General features: G+C 36.9%; 1 protein-coding gene across 6 annotated transcripts in view; it reads left to right on the top strand.

The window, feature by feature from the left end:
- Positions 1-5,857, top strand: part of AGFG1 (ArfGAP with FG repeats 1) — an 81,125-nt gene extending 75,268 nt beyond the window's left edge. For 3 of the 6 annotated variants that reach the window (XM_087424738.1, XM_087424737.1, XM_004427648.3), the window contains 3 exons: positions 3,377-3,535; positions 4,490-4,581; positions 5,174-5,857. In XM_087424738.1, coding sequence (XP_087280864.1) covers positions 3,377-3,535; positions 4,490-4,581; positions 5,174-5,233 — 311 coding nt within the window. In that variant the 3' untranslated portion in view covers positions 5,234-5,857. The remainder of the gene's footprint in view (positions 1-3,376; positions 3,536-4,489; positions 4,582-5,173) is intronic. The other 3 variants (XM_014785360.2, XM_087424740.1, XM_087424739.1) reach the window with 3 other exon arrangements.
- The last annotated feature ends 13,481 nt before the right edge of the window (positions 5,858-19,338 follow it).

The following is a 19,338-nucleotide window of genomic DNA, read 5'->3' as shown; positions in this document are numbered from 1 at the left end:
TTTAATTCTTACAGCTTCTTTGTAAAGTAAGTACTGTTATTATCCCTGTCTCCACTACCATTTGCAAATGAGGAAACTGAGGCTTAATAGAATTTAAGTAATTTCCTGTAGTTAGAAAATGACAGAGCTAAGACTCAGAACCACTCCAATCTCTCAATTGCTCTGTTTCCCGAAATTTAATTGGGTTAGTATGCTAATTTAAAAGGCATGGACATATATTTTAGAAACAGTCTCACTCCAGATGGTTAAAACAACCATAAAAAGGTTCTGGTATGGAACAACCTAAATTTGTTTTTTATTAATTACATTTATTTATGTGTAACCTCTGACCTTAGTCATGCCAGGTGAGTAAGATCTGCATAAGAAGCATTTTTCCTTTCTCTCTCTTTTCAGCCATTATATTTTAAGTTGAAAGTACTGCTCACCTGAATAATTTTCCACTCATAATGCTTAATTAGTTCACTTGAGTTGTCTTTATGTATTTTTAGTTAATATATGGAGTTGTAAATAAAATAATCAAGCATTATTCAGGTGCTCTCTCCAAGATTTGACTTGCATCGATGCTCAAGTTAGATGCTAAATCATTTTAGATGATCCTATGAATAGCATTTTTGCATGTAACTCGAGGCCTACAAAGTCTTTTTATGGATATGCTTGTATTGTCACATGAAAAAAATGTTAGTGTTTATTTAAAAAATAGATTTCATTAATGTTTCTTAATTTGGTATTTATTTTAATTTCCCCTTTATTTCAAACAGTGTAAATATTATGGAGTCATGAATACAGTCGAAATAAAACAACTCTTTGTGGATGTGTTTTTATAATGTATTCTTATGCTACCCACTTAGTAACAGTACATTCTAATTTTAGAGCTTTATAATGAAGCAAATTTACTTTTATTTGACAATAGTTATCCATAAGTTAATTGACATTGGTCTCTTTATGGCTTTCCATAAGGCCTTTCTGGAGCAATGCATTCTCAAGTGTTTCCTCACGCTCATTTTGGTAGGTGGCCACCACTAATATCTAGATTTGTGTGGCAATTATTGTCTCCCTGCTTGTGGAAGCTTCTGCTAGTGTTCTGGATCCCTGCATGTGGAATTAAGTTTTTTCCGTGTTTTAAAATGGAGTGGGCATGGATGTGTGGCATTGGGATTACATTTAAAGTTACATGAAAATATTTTGTAGTTGTTTATGTTTTAATGCTGGAAAGCATTATTGCTTACCTCCGTGGTCACATTAGAATGTTAATAGCTTTTGCAATTATTTTTCTTGAGTTTGAATTCATAGTACTTTGAGTGACACCTTTTCAGTATACCAGACCATTTACCACATTATTCCATGGAGTTTACTTTTGCTTAACTGTATCCAAGTTTTGCTTTTTAGTGCTTTCTTAAAAAGTGGTTTGTCAAAGTTATGTCAGTGCATTGTTGTCTGTTATGAAACCCTCCTGTTTCCCTAGCAGTGTGCTTATTATTCTTTAATTCACTTGCTTCCCAGTGGCTTGTTTCCCCTTTTTTCTCATCAATAATAAAGAAGTAATTTAAAAAATTTTGACATTCTGATTAGGTTCATTGAGGAAAATTGCATTGTTATAAACATTAGAATTATGAGGATTACTTTGGGCAACATCAGTAACATTTTAGTTTTTTTTAATAAAAGATAATTCTGTGTAACATTTTTAGTATTAATTTCTGTGCCTTGAATCAGTGATCAAGCTGGCAAATTTTTTTAAATTAGGAATTTCAGTGAAATATCATGTTTTAGCATCATGTTAAAAATATTTCACTGTGTAATTACTAGTATTCTGTATTAAAAGCAACATTTCACTGAGACCTTACTTAAAACATATATATAGTTGGAAGATTCTGTTTTTAATCTTTTCTAGCAATAGGTAATACACTGTCCTGCTACTACATGTGTTTCTGTATTGTGAATTAGTTCCTAGGTACAGTCATGTGTCGCTTAACGACGGGGATATGTTCTGAGAAATGTGTCGTTAGGCGATTTTGTTGTTGTGCGAAGATCGTAGAGTGTACTTACACAAACCTAGATACTATAGCCTACTACACACCTAGGCTATGTGGAAGTAATCTTATGGGACCACCATTACATACGCAGTCTGTTGTTGACTGAAACATCGTTATGTGGCGCATGACTGTAATTCATATCCAATGGGAGAATGATGGCCGCATGCCACATATGTAGTGGTAGTTCACACACAGATTTCTCCAACCTGTGAATGCTCTGCCCACCAAGTGATAGTGGCTAGACATGGCAAGCCATGGAGGAGTGCAATATTGAACACAGTGCTCCTTTACCCTCCATCCTTTGTCTCTTCTAAGAATGCTTATTTCACTTCCTTTTCAATCTTTCTGCATTTTACCCTAATTTTTATAACTCAGCAGTCTTAACCTTCCTTGTACCCTTTATCCAAAGCAGTCTTCGTTTACCTTCCAAAAATGGAATGGGAGTCCATATATTTCTTTTGGAATTGATTTATTAGGAATGTAACATGTCCTTTTATTGTGTTAGTGTTTTTATTAAGCTTCTTTGCCCCCCTTTTTGGCCTTGGTTACAAAGCTGCATAGGTTTTGAGAGGCCTTCCTCTAACCCTGTTTCTTCTATAAATCTTGTTTTTTTTGTGAGTGTGTGTGAGTAAGATCAGCCCTGAGCTAACATCCGATGCCAATCCTCCTCTTTTTTTTCTAAGGAAGATTGGTCGTGGGCTAACATCCGTGCTCATCTTTCTCTACTTTATATGGGACCGTGCCACAGCATGGCGTGACAAGCAGTGCATCGGTGCGCGCCCAGGATCCGAATCTGTGAACCCTGGGCCACCGAAGCAGAGCACACACACTTAACCGCTACGCCACCAGGCCGGCCCCAAATCTTGTTATTTTTACTGAACTATTTTGCGGAGGTTTTAAATTTTTTTTTCCAGGAATGCACATATTACATTATAGCAGGCAATTTAATAGATAAAATTAAATTTTTGGTTATTTTACTGTATATAGCAAAACAAAGCTAAAAACTGTATACTAATATACATGTGAATTGCATGATGATGGGCTTTAAAAAGTAGACTTGAACTTTATATAGTTACTTTGAGAAATTTTCTTGTGATTTCAAATGATAGCTTTATTAGTTTCATTCTGGTCATTGGGTTTCAGGGGAACAACATTTTATAAATTATGTCAAACTGTATAGCGCTAAAATTTACCACTGACTTTGTTGAAGTTTTGGAATTTATAATGCCTTTAATGTACATCCTAATGTTTTTCAAGGCAAATGATGTATACTCTATAATGTTGAGTATGAGAAACAGAACTGCTCTTGTGTGTGCAAGTGATTGGCCCTTCTTTTCTCCTGTCAGCGGCGACCTTTGGCACTGCGTCCATGAGCATGCCTGCGGGGTTCGGTACTCCTGCTCCCTATAGTCTTCCCACCAGCTTTAGTGGCAGCTTCCAGCAGCCTGCCTTCCCAGCTCAAGCAGCTTTCCCTCAGCAGACAGCTTTTTCTCAACAGCCCAATGGTAAGAGCTGACGTTTGGCGAGCTGTAAGTCCACTTCAGGTGTCCTTTATATATCATAACATGTGTTTGGACAAAAAGACTACTCTAAAGAGTGCTGTAGCATTGTCCGCTGAATGTTTACTATGCAAATATAAAAGCCTTTGATGCTTTGGGCCTCAGAAAGTTGAGTGATTTAGTAAGTTTTTGTGACCAGATTATAGATTTAGGAGAAATCAGAGACTCTAAAGAGTACCCCTTTTTTCTCAGAATCCTCGGTGTCTTTCTCATTAATTTATCTTACATGTTCTATTACGTTTCTTGATTTTAAAAGGTAAATTTATAGACCTGGAGTGTTTTTGTTTGTTTTGCATCAGAAGTGTTGTTTGTGTGCCATTTTGTATAAGTGTATACATATATATATTGGTAATATAAATAGGTAAATATATTGTGTTTAAAGTTTCTTAATTGTTTTCAGGAAGATTCTTAAGAGACCATTTTTTTAAACGCATTTCTCTCATTTGCTAAAGTTCAAAGCTTATAGATTTGAAGATTATTCTTGAATTACAATTACGTATTTTCTTTTCTAAGGTCAATGGTTAGATAAAAATTTGGAAATAAAATATTTCCTGGGGAATACTGTAATGTTCACATAGAAACCATTGTGTTGTCTCTTAGTTCCTCTCACATAGCTCGCACAAGCTCATCTATTAATTAAATCCTTTGAATGTCAGCAATTTACAAAGCTGAGACAAATTGGAATGAAGCATTCCTGGAGAGTTGCATGAAAGCTCTGTAAGACATGCCACAGAAGTCTGTCTCTAGTATTTGAAAGAGCATGAGACCCAACAATTTAACACTGATATTTTATTATTGTTGCTCTGGTAGGAATTTCTCTGAAAGTCATTATGAGGCTTTAGAAGCATCAGATTGTTTCTCAAAGGTACGGGTTATAATTGGTGGTTCTGTTTTAACAAGGTGCAGGTTTTGCAGCATTTGGACAGACAAAGCCAGTGGTAACTCCTTTTGGCCAAGTTGCAGCCGCTGGAGTATCTAGTAATCCTTTTATGGTGAGTGAGATGCAATTTTAAGCACTCTATAAGTTGTTGCTTGTTATTTTCAAATTAGGAAAAGCAGGATTAACTCCTCGTAGATGCTGTTTGGTATTCTATAATATTTTATATGACATATTCTAATATGACAACATAAGATTGTACGAATTGAGGCAGCCATCATGTGTGATCCTTTTTTGACTTACATTAATCAGTTGCAAGTCAAAGCATCGACAGTAAATAAGCTATTTTATAACATGAAACTTGTCTGCTTTCTTGTCAAAGTAACGTCTTATGAGAGGCTGTAGATTAAGCGAATAGTATGAAAAGGGGTCTTGGAATCAGACATTTGGTTTGAATCATAAACACTTTTTTTAGGGCCAAGTCCCTTCTTAGAATCTGAGAATTATATGGAATAATGGATATAAAGGCACAGCACAGTATCTGACACCTAATAGTTTTATTATAGTTTGTTGCTAATAATAATAATAATGAATAAACATGATTGCCAATAGTTATAAAATATTTCCTAATCTAAATACTATTTAATATTTTCATCTTTTCTACACACCACTCTTATTTGTTTGTTTTGTCTTATGTTTTCCTTTAGACTGGTGCACCAACAGGACAATTTCCAACAGGAAGCTCATCAACCAATCCTTTCTTATAGCCTTATATAGACACTTTACTGGAACGAACTTTTACGTGGTCACATTACGTTTCTCCGCCTCTTGCACTGTTGTCTTGTTTCACTGATCTTAGCTTTAAACATGAGAAGTCTTTAAAAAGCCTGCATTGTGTATTAAACACCAGGTAATGTGTGCAAAACAGAGGGCTCCAGTAACAACTTTTAACCTGTGAATTGGCAGAAAAAGATAGCGGTATCATGTATATTAAAAATTGGCTAATATTAAGTTATTGCAGATACCACATTCATTATGCTGCAGTACTGTACATATTTTTCTTAGAAATTAGCTATTTGTGCATATCAGTATTTGTAACTTTAACACATTGTTATGTGAGAAATGTTACTGGGGAAATAGATCAGCCACTTTTAAGGTGCTGTCATATATCTTGGAATGAGTGACCTAAAATCATTTTAACCATCGCTACTGGAAAGTTACAAAGTCAAAATTGGAAGGTTTTATTCATTCTTGAATTTTTCCTTTCTAAAGAGCTCTTCTATTTATACATGCCTAAATTCTTTAAAAATGTAGAGGGTTACCTGTCTGCATAATAAAGCTGATCATGTTTTGCTACAGTTTGCAGGTGAAAAAATAAATATTAGAAAATATGCTATTGTTTTTGTGTTCTTGCTGCAATGCCTTTACCAAAGTGGCCTTAAATATGAGTAGTGAATTGAGAACATCTTGAATTCTTAAATTAGAATTTCAGAAGACGTCTAGTGACTTTTATGTCTAAAAGAAAAAATTTTATAAAAGGCCATGTAGAAAATGTATTAAAACTACTATGACTGCTTTATTCAGGAATATGTCAGTGGTAAAGCATTTAAATGTAGCTTGTCAGACTCACCGTAATCCTTCTAATTTCTTTGCAACTTCTTAATTTTGTGAAAATTTGTATATATGAAGAATTTGCATGTATGTGTATTTACAAATTTTTTTAAGTGTCTTGAATTCTCAGACTGCAAAAGGCCTATTTTAACTATTGATTTTTTTTTTTTTTAAATATTGTCTTTGAATGTATTGGAAGCAGACATGCATTAACTGTGACGTGATTGCACCTCATTTTTTTTTTTCTTGTTTGTTTGGACAAACTGATATTATTGATAGGACATTTGTTTATGTTCATTTCTGGGGGAAAGAAACTGGAACCCAGTGTTACTCTAAAGTTATAGAATACTTTGTTTAAAAAGGCAACAATACTAATGTTTAGTTATATCTTTTTGTTAATATTCAAATGAACTTGTTTAAATATTTATGTACAGTAATGCCTCATTCATCCAGAGATAATCTGGCAGTCTCATCAAAACAGAACACAACTGAGAAACTTTGAATAGTTTTTTTAAAAAATACCTTTGAGCAGCCCACATAAATCACAGTCGATATGTTAGAGCTCATGCCTTTGTTTTTATGTGAATTTTTAATTATTTGATTTTCCAGCCTATGGCATATTAGCAGTTTAGAAGTGATGGCTTGAAGGAGATAGAAAAAACTATGAAGAGCATACACTGTCGAAGACCATTATTTTAGGGGCAGCCAGCCCAGCCTAGAGGACATCACTCTATTACATCATCTTCTGATAATTGTTTATTACTATGACTCTCTGTCATCAGAAAAGGTGAAATTACATATACACATATGTAATACAAGTTTGAAAAGTTTTATCTTAGAATGATTAAAGTTTTTTTAAAAAGCTCTGGTATTAAAAGAGGTGAACATCAGTTTCCTCAAACATTTTATTCACGTTGAATACCTTTTCCAGTGGTGGCTACGTGAATTACCATACTATATTAAAATCTATTGTGGTGTTTTAGACTTGTTAAAACATTGCTCTCCTCTGCATATCTAGCTGAATGTGTGGTTTATCTGAACCATTTTAATAAGCAAAAAGACTGGGAAATCTCTGCCCCTTTTCTGAGTAGTATGCCTCTTCTTTTAGAATTAAATGCTGCAGAGGTCTAGGTGTGTATTGGTGTATACTTGAAATGTTTCTACATTTTTGGGGTCTCCCTCCAGCCCGTTTTTCGTGGAGGGAATACTTAAGAAATGTCTTTGAATTTCTATGTTTTAGATTGTATTGGGTCCCAATCAATTCATATGTACAAAGTTATATAATTGTAGGCCATTACCCAAATAACCTACCAGGCTTTCCGTCTAAGAAAAGTAAATTAAACAGTTGTTAATTAAAATAATTTTAAAGACTATTTTTTTCTGGGTAAATCTTAAAGTTTGCAATTAAATGGGAACTTATCGACTTTAAATGAGTGCTTATAAAATCAAAATGCTTAGCTTAAGAAGCGATCCAGCTTTAATGTGGATTTAAATCAATTTCTGTTAGACTTTCATATTCATATGTGCTTCTGGTTTTATATAGACCATCAGAATTGTGTTGAGTACTAAAGAGCAAGTCCTCGAAGGTGACAGGGCTAAAGACCTTCATGCTTTCTGGCTTACTGGTTGAATCAGATCTCTCCTCTTCTATCTTGGCTCAGGAAAGAAAATTTTCTTTTCTTTTAAGAGTGGCAGACTTTGTTGATACGGTTTTAAAGGCATATTTTATTCTCATTTTCATGAAAATAGAGCTTAGGTAATCACTTTCTTTCTTAAAATAATTCCTTCTGTAAAATTGAAGAAGCATATCACTGCTTTTACCTGTGAGTTGCCCCTGCCTCCAACACACACCTCTGTGATACTTTTCCCATAGGTTGGTAGAATGAGGAGAGGAACTGGCTACTTTCGTACATAGTGCCAACAGTTCTGAAACATTTTGGTCTCAGGACCATGACTCTTAAATTATTGAAAATCCCCCAAAGAGCTTTTTTTGTATAGCTTGTGTCTATCAGAATTTACTGTGTTAGAAATTAGTAAGGAGACATTAAAAAAAACCTGTTTATTGGGGCCGGCCCGGGGCGCAAGTGGTTAAGTGCGCGCGCTCCGCTGCGGCGGCCTGGGGTTCGCGGGTTCAGATCCCGGGCACGCACCAATGCATCGCTTGGCAAGCCATGCTGTGGCGGCGTCCCATATAAAGTGGAGGAAGATGGGCATGGATGTTAGCCCAGGGCCAGTCTTCCTCAGCAAAAAGAGGAGGATTGGCAGATGTTAGCTCAGGGCTGATCTTCCTCACAAAATAAATAAATAAATAAAAATAAAAAACCTGTTTATTTGAATATAACAATAATAAACCCATTACATGTTAACATAAATACCATTGTTTTTTTCTTGTGAGGAAGATTAGCCCTGAGCGAACATCCGATGCCAATCCTCCTCTATTTGCTGAGGAAGATTGGCCCTGGGCTAACATCTGTGCCCATCTTCCTCTACTTTGTATGGGATGCTGCCACAGCATGGCTTGACAAATGATGTGTCGGTCTGTGCCCGGGATCCAACCTGTGAACCCCGGGCCGCCGAAGTGGAGCGCACAAACTTAACCACTATGCCACCGGGCTGGCCTCCTGTTGATACCATTTTTGATAAAAAATAACTTTTCCAAAAACAATGAGAAGAACATGGTCTTACATTTTGCACATCTCTTTAATATCTGACTTAATAGAAGCAGTAGGATTCTCATACTATTTTTGCACTGTGATTCTTTTTCTATCACATGGCATGTGGACACTGGAGAACTCCACTGTGCGCTTGTGAAATCATGAGTGAAACAGACATAACATCTTAGTGTTATTATGAAGATAGTCTTGTCCTTGGGTTTTGGAGACCCTCAAGGGTCCTCAGACAACACATTGATAACCACTGCAGTATACTTAAATTTGTGTGTTTCTGGAACAACAGTGTTTAGTTGTAGGGTAAGCATACTACTCCCTGAACTTCTAAGTGTTTTTGTTTGCTAGGTGGGAAAAATTGAAATTCCACTTGAAATTTCAAACTTTTTTTGTGTGTGTGTGTGTGTGTGAGGAAGACCAGCCCTGAGCTAACATCCAATACCAATCCTCCTCTTTTTTGCTGAGGAAGACTGGCCCTGGGCCAACATCCATGCCCATCTTCCTCTACTTTATATGGGACGCCACCACTGCATGGCTTAACAAGAGGTGACTCGGTGCGTGCCGGGGACCCGAACCAGCGAACCCCGGGCCGCCACAGCGGAGTGTGCGCACTTAACCACTTGTGCCACCAGGCCGGCCCCGAAATTTCAAACATTTTTAACATTGCTTTCTGGATTTTTCTTCCTTCTATTTTTATTTGAAAGGATTTTAATAATAGATTGGTGAATGTCTCCTTTTTAGAAGGATATTACAAGTTCTGATCCATGGTTATTAGTGTTTATTTTGGTATCATTTAATATTCTAATAACTTTGAAATTGTGAAACTGTTTTGGGGAACTATCAAATAGCTATTTTAAAATTTTAATAGAACACCTTGCTGAAGAAAAGTTCAAAATGAAGAATAGTTTCTTATCTCTCTTAAGTTTATAATTAATAAAGAATTTTAGCTTTATATATATATACACACACATACACATATAGTTTTTTTTTTAATGAAAAATGGATTCCTCTAACAAAACCACTACCCTCCAGACCATCAGCTAGTACAATTAAAGGAATGTGTTTACTTCTTAAGAAAGAGTTTGCTTTGGTTTTCTTCCCCCAGTGGCTTTTTACACTTTGTCCATTTTTAAAGAGAGCACTTACTGTTGCTTCTCATTCAAACAAAATGTTTTAAAATTCTTTTGAAGACATAGTGACTGTTTTTAAAAGGTAGTTTATGATCAGTAGTCACCACACACTCTGACTTTGTTGCTGCTGTTGTTGGCATGCTGTAAAGCATGCTTTCTTGAGATGGTATTCCATTTTTGTCCCCAGGCGGGCCCTGTGCCTTGCTTCTTGGGCCTTCTTTTGTCCATGTGTTTGTGCTTCTGTACCGAACACATTTTCAGAATGACTCACCTCGGCTTTGGCCTGCGCTTGCAGTCTCAGACTTATATCAGAAAATTAATCTCTAGGGGACCATTATGAAGATGGGTTCTTTTAAATAGTGACGACTTCAAAGTGATATGGTGGTGGTAGTATGGGGTGTCGTTTATTAAGCCCCAATGTATTAGAAACTCGCTAAATGCTTTCCATATATTATCTCATCCAGTCCTTAAAGTGGATTCATACTTTAAGAACAAAAGAAGCAAGGCATAGAGAGGTTAAGCTAATGACAGAGCTTTGGCTCTGGGGAACAAATATTTTATCGTTGGATTAAAACACTGTCACATTTATGTGTAAGTAGATTTTTTTTTTAATCTTTTGAAATTCCAGGAGAGTTACTTTGTATTGTACATCCTGTATGCCTAATAAACCATAATCATTTAATTTGGATTCCATTCATAATTTGATGAAATTGGTACAGTTTGTTCTCTAGGGTTTTATTTAAACTTTCCAAGTAAATTAATGGGGTAATTAGTGGTGCATGTTTTCAACTAAAGAGAAATCTGCAGTATCACAATGATTCCTATTTTGTGAAACATTCCAACTTTATTGATACAGTTTGTGCCCTAGCCAGTTTCAAAATTTACTTTTTAAAAGATGCTATTATTAAAATTTGTATTGTTAGCCAATTGTATTGAATTCATCCTCATTAGTTAAATTTTTCTTTGGATATTTTAAAAGATTATAATGTCATTAATTAAAATTATTACGTGGTGTATTTGAACAAATGAATATATGACCAAGATGTAATCCAGTGTTGTGCTGGTGAATATTTCACAACTAGTTCTCTCTTGAAAAAAATGCCCTGTTTTGTAGTGGTTACTGATGTAGTGTAAGTACTCTCACCATGGCTGATTTCACCTACTGATCTGATGTCGTTAAACTTGAAGTTAGAAAGATACACACCAGCTGCCCTGCCAAGCCTCTGCAGGCTGCTCCAGCACAGCTCTGACATGTAATACCACACAAATCGTCCATTACGTTTATTGGCTATTTGGTGATTGTATCCAGTATTTGAAGAGTCTTTTGTTTTATATTGTTCAGCAAGCATTTGGATGCTAATTCATTTCTAGAAGTGTACTGGGCACTGAGGTATTTAACCTGGAAAGACCCATGTATGGTGAACCCTGGTGTTTGCATTCATGGCATATACTCTGAATTGTATCTGCAGTTGTATTTTGTTTAACCAGCACAGTGTTTTAAAAACTTGGATTTTGAATAGTTTTAAGGGAGTATGTACTCTTAAGGTGGCCACTAGCCTACCACTCCCAATTTTCTTAGCCTCAAATATTCAAATGTGTTTTAATGTCATTGAATTGGCAAATCCTAAGTTGACGTAAAAGGGCTCTTATATGCCACCTGTTATTCTGATATTGGAGTCAGTTCTGTAAGATTTGAATTTATGATATTTTCCAGTGAAGACTTTTGCCAAGAATGTATTTCCTTTCAAACCTGATAACCTCTGTGTGTTCTGTGTATTTTATGCCAATAGATAAGAATTCAAAATATATTTAAGTATATTTTTGAAATCTGTGCTTGTCCAACTCACAAACACTGTGGAGTTTAATTAAAATAGAATGTTGTGATTCAGGCTTTTGCATAAAGGAAAAGTGATCCTGGATAAAATATTTTAATTGATGGCTAAAATGCTCATTGATTAATTTTTTATTAGTTCTCTGGAATCTTGAGTAGATGTTATCCAAGATACAATTTAAGCAATGCGTGCAAGACTTAAACTCGAAATTCTCAACATTTTCTCTCAATCTTGAGTGGAGGGATAGAGGAAGCAAGCACCAAGGAGCCTTCTAATTTTGACTAAATGGCCATTAAGTAAAAGGCAGCAAAGGATTGTAAGCTGATGTTACACAGTCTATGTTTCATAGAATGCTGTGGGTACAATTAGGTTTTTTAAAGACTTTAAATGTTTTATTATATGTTATCATGAATAATACATGCTTATTATATTTAAAAATTATGCAGTATGTACAAAGGGTATAAAATGAAAAGGTGTGTCTCCTTCCTGTGACTTCATCCCCATACCCCAGAGGAATATAGTTTCTTGTATAGTCTTTCAGAAATGTTATCATTTATTTTCTCTCTCTCTCTTTGTATATATGCCTCTTGCTGTCCTCTCATTTTAAATGTACAATTTTGTAACTTGGTTATCCACATCCAGCTCTAACTCATTATTTTAATGGCTCCAAGATTTCATTATATGGATGTCCCTTTTGAAGACGTTGGTTTATGGATTTTTCTACCGAAAACATGGTTACGATAAGAATATCCTTGTGTGTATATAAAGATTACTCTTGCTTCTGCCTGATTGGAAACTCAATAAAATAGACATCATTCTATTTTGAGGCTCACCAGCTGTTTAAGTATGATCTTGTGCTTCCAGTTAGGAAATTCTTCCATTTAAGGAGGAAAAAAAATCGCTCAAATTGACTGTCTCAAAATATTTGAAAAATCCTATGCTTTTTAATTAACTATGAAGACATTCAGTCAGTTCATTGAAAGATTGTGCAAGTTCACATCTATATTGCACCTTAATTTTTCCATTGTCTTTACCCATGGCTCTTAGAGTTTCTACCAGTGCGGTTTGGGACTGTTTTCTATTATTACTTGTTGGTATTGTGCCTTTCCTTAACTACATTAGCTTAGACTATACCTTATTTTTAAGAAGAGAAAATACAGGGCCAGCCCCGGTGGCCTAGTGGTTAAGTACTTCGCACTCTGTTTCGGCGGACTGGGTTGGGTTCCTGGGCGTGGACCTACACCACCCATCTGTTAGTGACTGTGCTGTGGCAGCAGCTCACATTAAAAAAAGGAAGAAAAGAGGAAGATTGGGAAAAAAGAGGAAGATGGGCAATGGATATTAGCTCAGGGCAAATCTTCCTCAGCAAAAACAAAAGTGAAAATACAAATTTACTATGTAAAAAGCTATTTTGGCACAACTACATATTTTATTCATTATTTCTTCAAAATTAGCTCCTTTTGTCTTAGAAAAGATTTGAGTAATAACTGAAAGTTCTGATTCTCGTTCCTCACAAGAATAGAGTCCAGAGAATTTCTTAACGTATTTACTGTTAGTCAAGGTCAGGATTTGCTTCCTGGAATAGTTAATGAGGAATAATATCAGCCCTAATTGCTGATAGAAAAAGTACCTTAGCACCTTAAGGCTAGGAATAGGTAACAAGAGAACTTAACTGAGAAGTCTGAAAGATCTTTCAAAGAATGAGGCCCTTTCAAAAAGTCAGCCGGGCGTATATTGAAAGGTGTGTTAATATGCCAAGATTTATGAAGACCAATCTTAGTGCAGGAAGTGGTTTTAGGTATTGGACGAAAGCTTACAAGCTGATTTCAATGTTCATTTCTAAAACCCTTTAGTATGGTAGATAAATTTGGTTAATAAGTTCTTGTTCATTGTGAAGTATTGTTGGAAGAATTTATTCAAAATAAAGACTGCTAATTGGTGCACCATTTGAGCAGAGCCTCTTGCCTTTAATTAACGTCATGTCATGTAACAAAACACCTGGAATACTGGAAGAGAACCTTTCTTCTTTTCATCATTCACATTCCCCTGAAGCAGCTCATGCATCTACTTTCAGCTTAACCTTTTCTGTTCTATTTATTTTACATTAGTAACTGCTTTTGTCACTTTTTTGTCTGCTTTTTAAATTAAAAAACCTGTATTCTTTAAAACCACGTTTGCTACTGAACTTTCAGTATTGATTCTTTTCTTTCCTGAAAGAGTGACATTTTTTCTTGAGATACATGTTGGTCTAGCTTGGTTTTAAGACAGCATTTCTTGTAATTGGATTTTACCTCTCTACTACCTATAGAAATTTACAAGGTAAAATAGAGAACTACCCCCCAGTTCTTCACACCCGTAATCTTATTTCCTGGTGGTAGTCACTGTTATTTGTTGTGTGTCCCTCCCAATTATTCTATACATTTTTGTTTAAATTATTTTCATTAACCATCACCAGAAACTGAGAAGAATTTACTTTCTTAGAATCGGTATTTCCGCCACCACCACTGTGTCCCTCTGCCCCCGTCCCCCATCCTGGGAAACTAATGTTTGTTTTAGTCTCCCTTATTTAATGAGAAAATATTCAAGTTCTTTATATCCTTTTTTTTTTTTTTTTTCTTAAACGATATGTAACGATTTTGTCTGAAATTGGGGCTCTGAAGAGTACTAAACCAGAGTCACGGTTTCCGTGTTCCAGTCTTAAGTTTTTGTTAACTGGCATTCGGGCAGGTAATGTAGATGCTTCCAGTTCCCCACGTTTAAAATGAGATCTCTTCCAAATGGCAAAACATGCTTTCCATCAGCCATTTGGAATACAGTTTAAATTAGAGAGTAATTAGCTTTGGGAATTGGAATTAAACGTTTCAGAATAATACCTGTTAGTTTGAACATATGAAACTAGTGTCTTTGAAGATCAAAAATACTAGCCGTCAACAACATTATATAGTAGTATGGCCACTATTACCAACTTTGTGACATGCATCTTTGATGTGATTTAATGGCCGCAACAACTGCTGCTTTCTTGTCACTTGACATTCAGGTGTTTACTTGGCAGAGATTATACAGCTATTTAGTAAGTGGCAAGAGTAGAATTCTGGTCTGACTTGAAAATTCATCCTCTCATATTGTAGTCCTACTTTGAAACTCCTAGTTCCAGCAGTTTTAAATATTTATTTATTTATTTTGTGTGTGTGTGTGTGTGTGTGTGTGTGTGTGTGTGTGTGTGTAAGATCAGCCCTGAGCTAAGCCAATCCTCTTTTTGCTGAGGGAAGACTGGCCCTGAGCTAACATCTGTGCGGATCTTCCTCCACTTTATATGGGACGCCGATCTTCCTCCACTTTATATGGGACGCCGCCACAGCATGGCCTGACAAGGCGGTGTGTCGGTGCGCGCCCGGGATCCGAACCCCGGGCCGCCAGCAGTGGAGCGCACGCATTTAACCACTACGCCATGGGCCGGCCTCTACAGCAGCTTTAGTAAGAGCAGTGTGGGTTAAAAAAAAACAACCTGTTTCACAAACAGTGGGCGTCAGATAAACTACTCACAGCCTTCCTATCCCAAATGATTCAGTTTTGGTTTTTTCCCCTCCATGTTTGGTTCTTGCCTGTATGAAATTTTGCATTGTGATCATAGCCAGTTAATTATTATTATTTTTATTTTTGTGAGGAAGATCAGCCCTGAGCTAACATCTGTGCTAATCCTCTTTTTGCTGAGGAAGACCGGCCCTGAGCTAACATCTATTGCCAATCCTCCTCTTTTTTTTCACCCCCCCAAAGCCCCAGTAGATAGTTGTATGTCATAGTTGCACATCCTTCTAGTTGCCATATGTGGGACGCGGCCCCAGCATGGCCAGAGAAGCGGTGTGTCGGTGCGCACCTGGGGTCCGAACCCCGGGTCGCCAGTAGCGGAGCGTGCGCACTTAACCGCTAAGCCACGGGCCGGCCCGCCAGTTAATTTTTAATACTGTATTTTTCCCACTTAACAGTTTTCTTCCAAACTGGAAATACATTTATTATTGTTTCTGATTGTGAAAATAACATGCTTATTGTGAAGAATTTGAAAATACAGAAAATTATTTTTTAAAAAGCTGTAATTCTGTGCAGATATATCGTTAGTACTTGGATGTTGTTCCATGTGTAAGTAAATATAAAGACCTCTTCCAGAATGGAATCATACTATGCTTACTGTTTTGTAACCTTTTCCTCAATATGTCATAGGTTTAATTTTCAAATACAGATCTACATTCTCTTCCAATGATGGTTCATTATATGGGGTTCTCATCCCTATGATGAACGTTGAGATTGTTTCCAATTTTTCAGCATCAGAAACTACCTATACTTTTACACATTTATGATTTGGTGTCATGTTTTCTTAGAAATGAAATTGCTGAGTGAACAGTGTACCTCTTGAGAACTTGGATACATCTCACATTTTTTTTATATTGCTATGTAGTTTTCATGGTCATTTATCATTTTTCATAATTTTAATAATGTTAATTGAATACCTTGGCATGTATAACTTTTTATTTGTATTATATCTTGGAATAAATTCTTATAAAATCACACTATTGACTTATAAGAAGTTAACATTTTGTCCTCTCAACCAAATTACTATTAAAAGGAATTGTTTTCATTTTTACAAAAACCAAAAAGGCATGTAGGCCATTTTTACTTCAGCCTCCAGTTGTCAGAGGAAATTTTTTTTAATGATTTCTAATTTAAGGGGTATGAAATAATGCCTCATCTTACTTTCTTTGATTACTGGTGAGGTTGATTTTCCCCATGATTTACTAGTTGCATTTTCTCATTGATGAGTATTTAAAAGTTATTTAAAAAATATTATTTGGATCACCTAAATTTTGATTATTTATCCCATTCTCCTATATTTTGGGATTACAGAGGCACAAATGAGGACTTATCTATTGCTAATATGTCATTTAATTTTTAGGCTGAATAACCTGATCTGTAATGGGATATCAATTCTAGATAACTGCTAAGTTTCCTTATAGTTCCATAATTTTTTTTTTTTTTAATCAAAGAAAGATTACTTATTCAGATCCTCTAGTTTGGACTGATCATTATTCCGGCTCACAGGCATCTTCTCCCTACCCTATGTTGGCTACACACAAATGGCTATTTCTCTTTGGTGTGTTAGTGTCACTATGATGCGTCTGGATGTGGGTGTTTAATTTTGTGCTTGGAATTTGATGGGCTTTTTGAGTCTGGACTGCTGTTTTTACCAGTTCTGCAAGTTTCTCCACCCTTCTACTTTCAAACGTTGTCTCTGTCGTATGCTCTTCTGCAGTACCTTTTAAGGTTTTTAAGAGAGAACTAAGGTGTTTTTGTTCTTTCAGGAAGATTGGCCCTGCGCTAACATCTGTTGCCAATCTTCCTCTTTTTTCTTGTGTCTCCCCAAAGCCCCAGTACATAGTTGTGTATCATAGTTGTAGAGTTGTGGCTCTTCTATATGGGACGCTGCCTCAGCATGGCTTGATGAGCGGTGAGGACGTGTGTGCGTCCAGGAGCCAAACCGGTGAGCCCTGGGCCGCCAAAGCGGACCGCGCGAAGTTAACCGCTTCACCACCGGGCGGCCCCAAGAGAGAACTAAGTTTTAATGAAGGAACTAAAGATTCTGTGGAATCCTAGAATTTTAAACATTTAAAGTGTTTATGGTTCTACATAACAATTCAGATGAAATTTCCATAAAGTTATTACAGAGTATTGTAAATTTATGGAACATGTTAGTTATGATTTTAGAACAGTACAGTTCCTTTCCAGCCTTCTTTTCAGTTACTAAATATACTTGTGTCGCTTTGGCAAATAAAGAGAGAAGAAAGGAACTACCAGGCCTTCCCGATAAGATGTCCAATATCCTAAACTCGGAATTTTAGATCAGAGAAACTCGCAAATCCTAGTGGGTCATTCAGAGACTTCCAATATTTTGAGTTTCTCCTATTTAGAAATAATAGCTTTAAAAATGCAAAACAGGGGCCTGCCCGGTGGCGCAAGCAGTTAAGTGCGTGGGATCCGCTGTGGCGGCCGGGGTTCGCCGGTTCCCATCCCGGGCGCGCACCGACACACTGCTTAGCAAGCCATGCTGTGGCGGCGTCCCATACAAAGTGGAGGAAGATGGGCACGGATGTTAGCCCAGGGCCAGTCTTCCTCAGCAAAAAAGAGGAGGATTGGCAGATGTTAGCACAGGGCTGATCTTCCTCACACACACACACAAAAAAGCAAAACAGTTTTGACTTTTAAGTGATGTTTGAGAACTGCCCATGTAAAAGAAATTACACTAAATGTGTGTCATTTGTCAAAGTAGTTTCCATTTTAAGTAGGTTAATTGGGTGCCACCTTGCTAAATGATTTTTAAACATTTCCTATAATCTTCACAACTTTTATATATAGGAATGATTTCTATTTTACCAGGCTTAGAGATGGTGGTTTACTTGCTCAAGTAAGGGGTAGAACTGAGCTAAGAACCCAGCTCTGACTCGAAGCAGGTGTTCAGAGCCGCTCCACCACAGTGCCCTCAAGGAACTGCCTGCAGATGGGGGAAGACTGATGTATGCATAAGTGCAGATCAAGGGCAGGGAAAAGGGCCTCTGGAGAGTAGGGGAGATCTCAATCCTGCCTGATGTAGATGTATAATGGCATAGTAGCCGTGAAGGAGGAGTTTATGTATTGTGGGGCATTTTTTTCTTCAGGGCATTTGATTAAAGAATGGTGTGTGTTGGGGCCGGCCCGGTGGGGCAGCGGTTAAGTGCATGCGCTCCGCCTCGGCAGCCCGGGGTTGTCGGGTTCGGATCCCAGGCGTGCACTGACGCACCGCTTCTCAAGTCATGCTGTGGTGGCATCCCATGTAAAGTAGAGGAAGATGGACACAGCTGTTAGCCCAGGGCCAATCTTCCGCAGCAAAAAAGAGGAGGATTGGCATCAGATGTTAGCTCAGGGCAAGTCTTCCTCACACACACAAAAAAAGAATGGTGTGTGTGTGTGTGTGTGTGTGTGTGTGTAGGAGTAGTTGTTGCAAATACTTCCCTTCCAGGTTCCTAGGGCGATGCACATGGAAAGCAGTGTACGAGTTAATAATAGTGTTTATAGTTAGTGCAAAATAGCATTAGTTTGGAATTCTCTACAACATGTATATATTGTACCTGTTGTATTAAAGATGATTATGGTCATTTGCTACTCGAAGTGTAGTCTGAGGACCCACAACCTGGACATTGCTGGGAGCATGTTAGCCATGCAAATTATCATCCTAAGGTAGTAATCAAAATCTGCATTTTATTTTTTTAGCTTTTGCAGGGAGAAATTCGCCCTGAGCTAACATCTGTTACCAATCTTCCTTTTTTCCCCCCTCCCCAAAGCCCCAGTGCATGGTTGTATATCCTAGTTGTAAGTCCTTCTAGTTCTTCTATATGAGCTGCCGCCACAGCATGCGCAACTGACAGATGGTGATGTGGTTCCGAGACTGGGAAATGAACCCCGGGCCACAGAAGTGGTGTGAGTGCCGAACTTAACCACTAGGCTATCAGGGCTGGCTCTCAAAATCTGCATTTTAAATCCCAGGTGATTTGCATTTATATTCAAGATCAAGAAGCACTGATTTAGGTCCTATCTCTGGTCAATAAATAAT

Source organism: Ceratotherium simum, chromosome 37 (genome assembly GCF_057802395.1).
Source record: "Ceratotherium simum simum isolate JZ-2026a chromosome 37, ASM5780239v1, whole genome shotgun sequence".
Taxonomy (NCBI): Eukaryota; Metazoa; Chordata; class Mammalia; order Perissodactyla; family Rhinocerotidae; genus Ceratotherium; species Ceratotherium simum.
The sequence above is the reverse complement of the archived record's forward strand: the minus strand, read 5'-3'. Positions and strand labels throughout refer to the sequence as shown.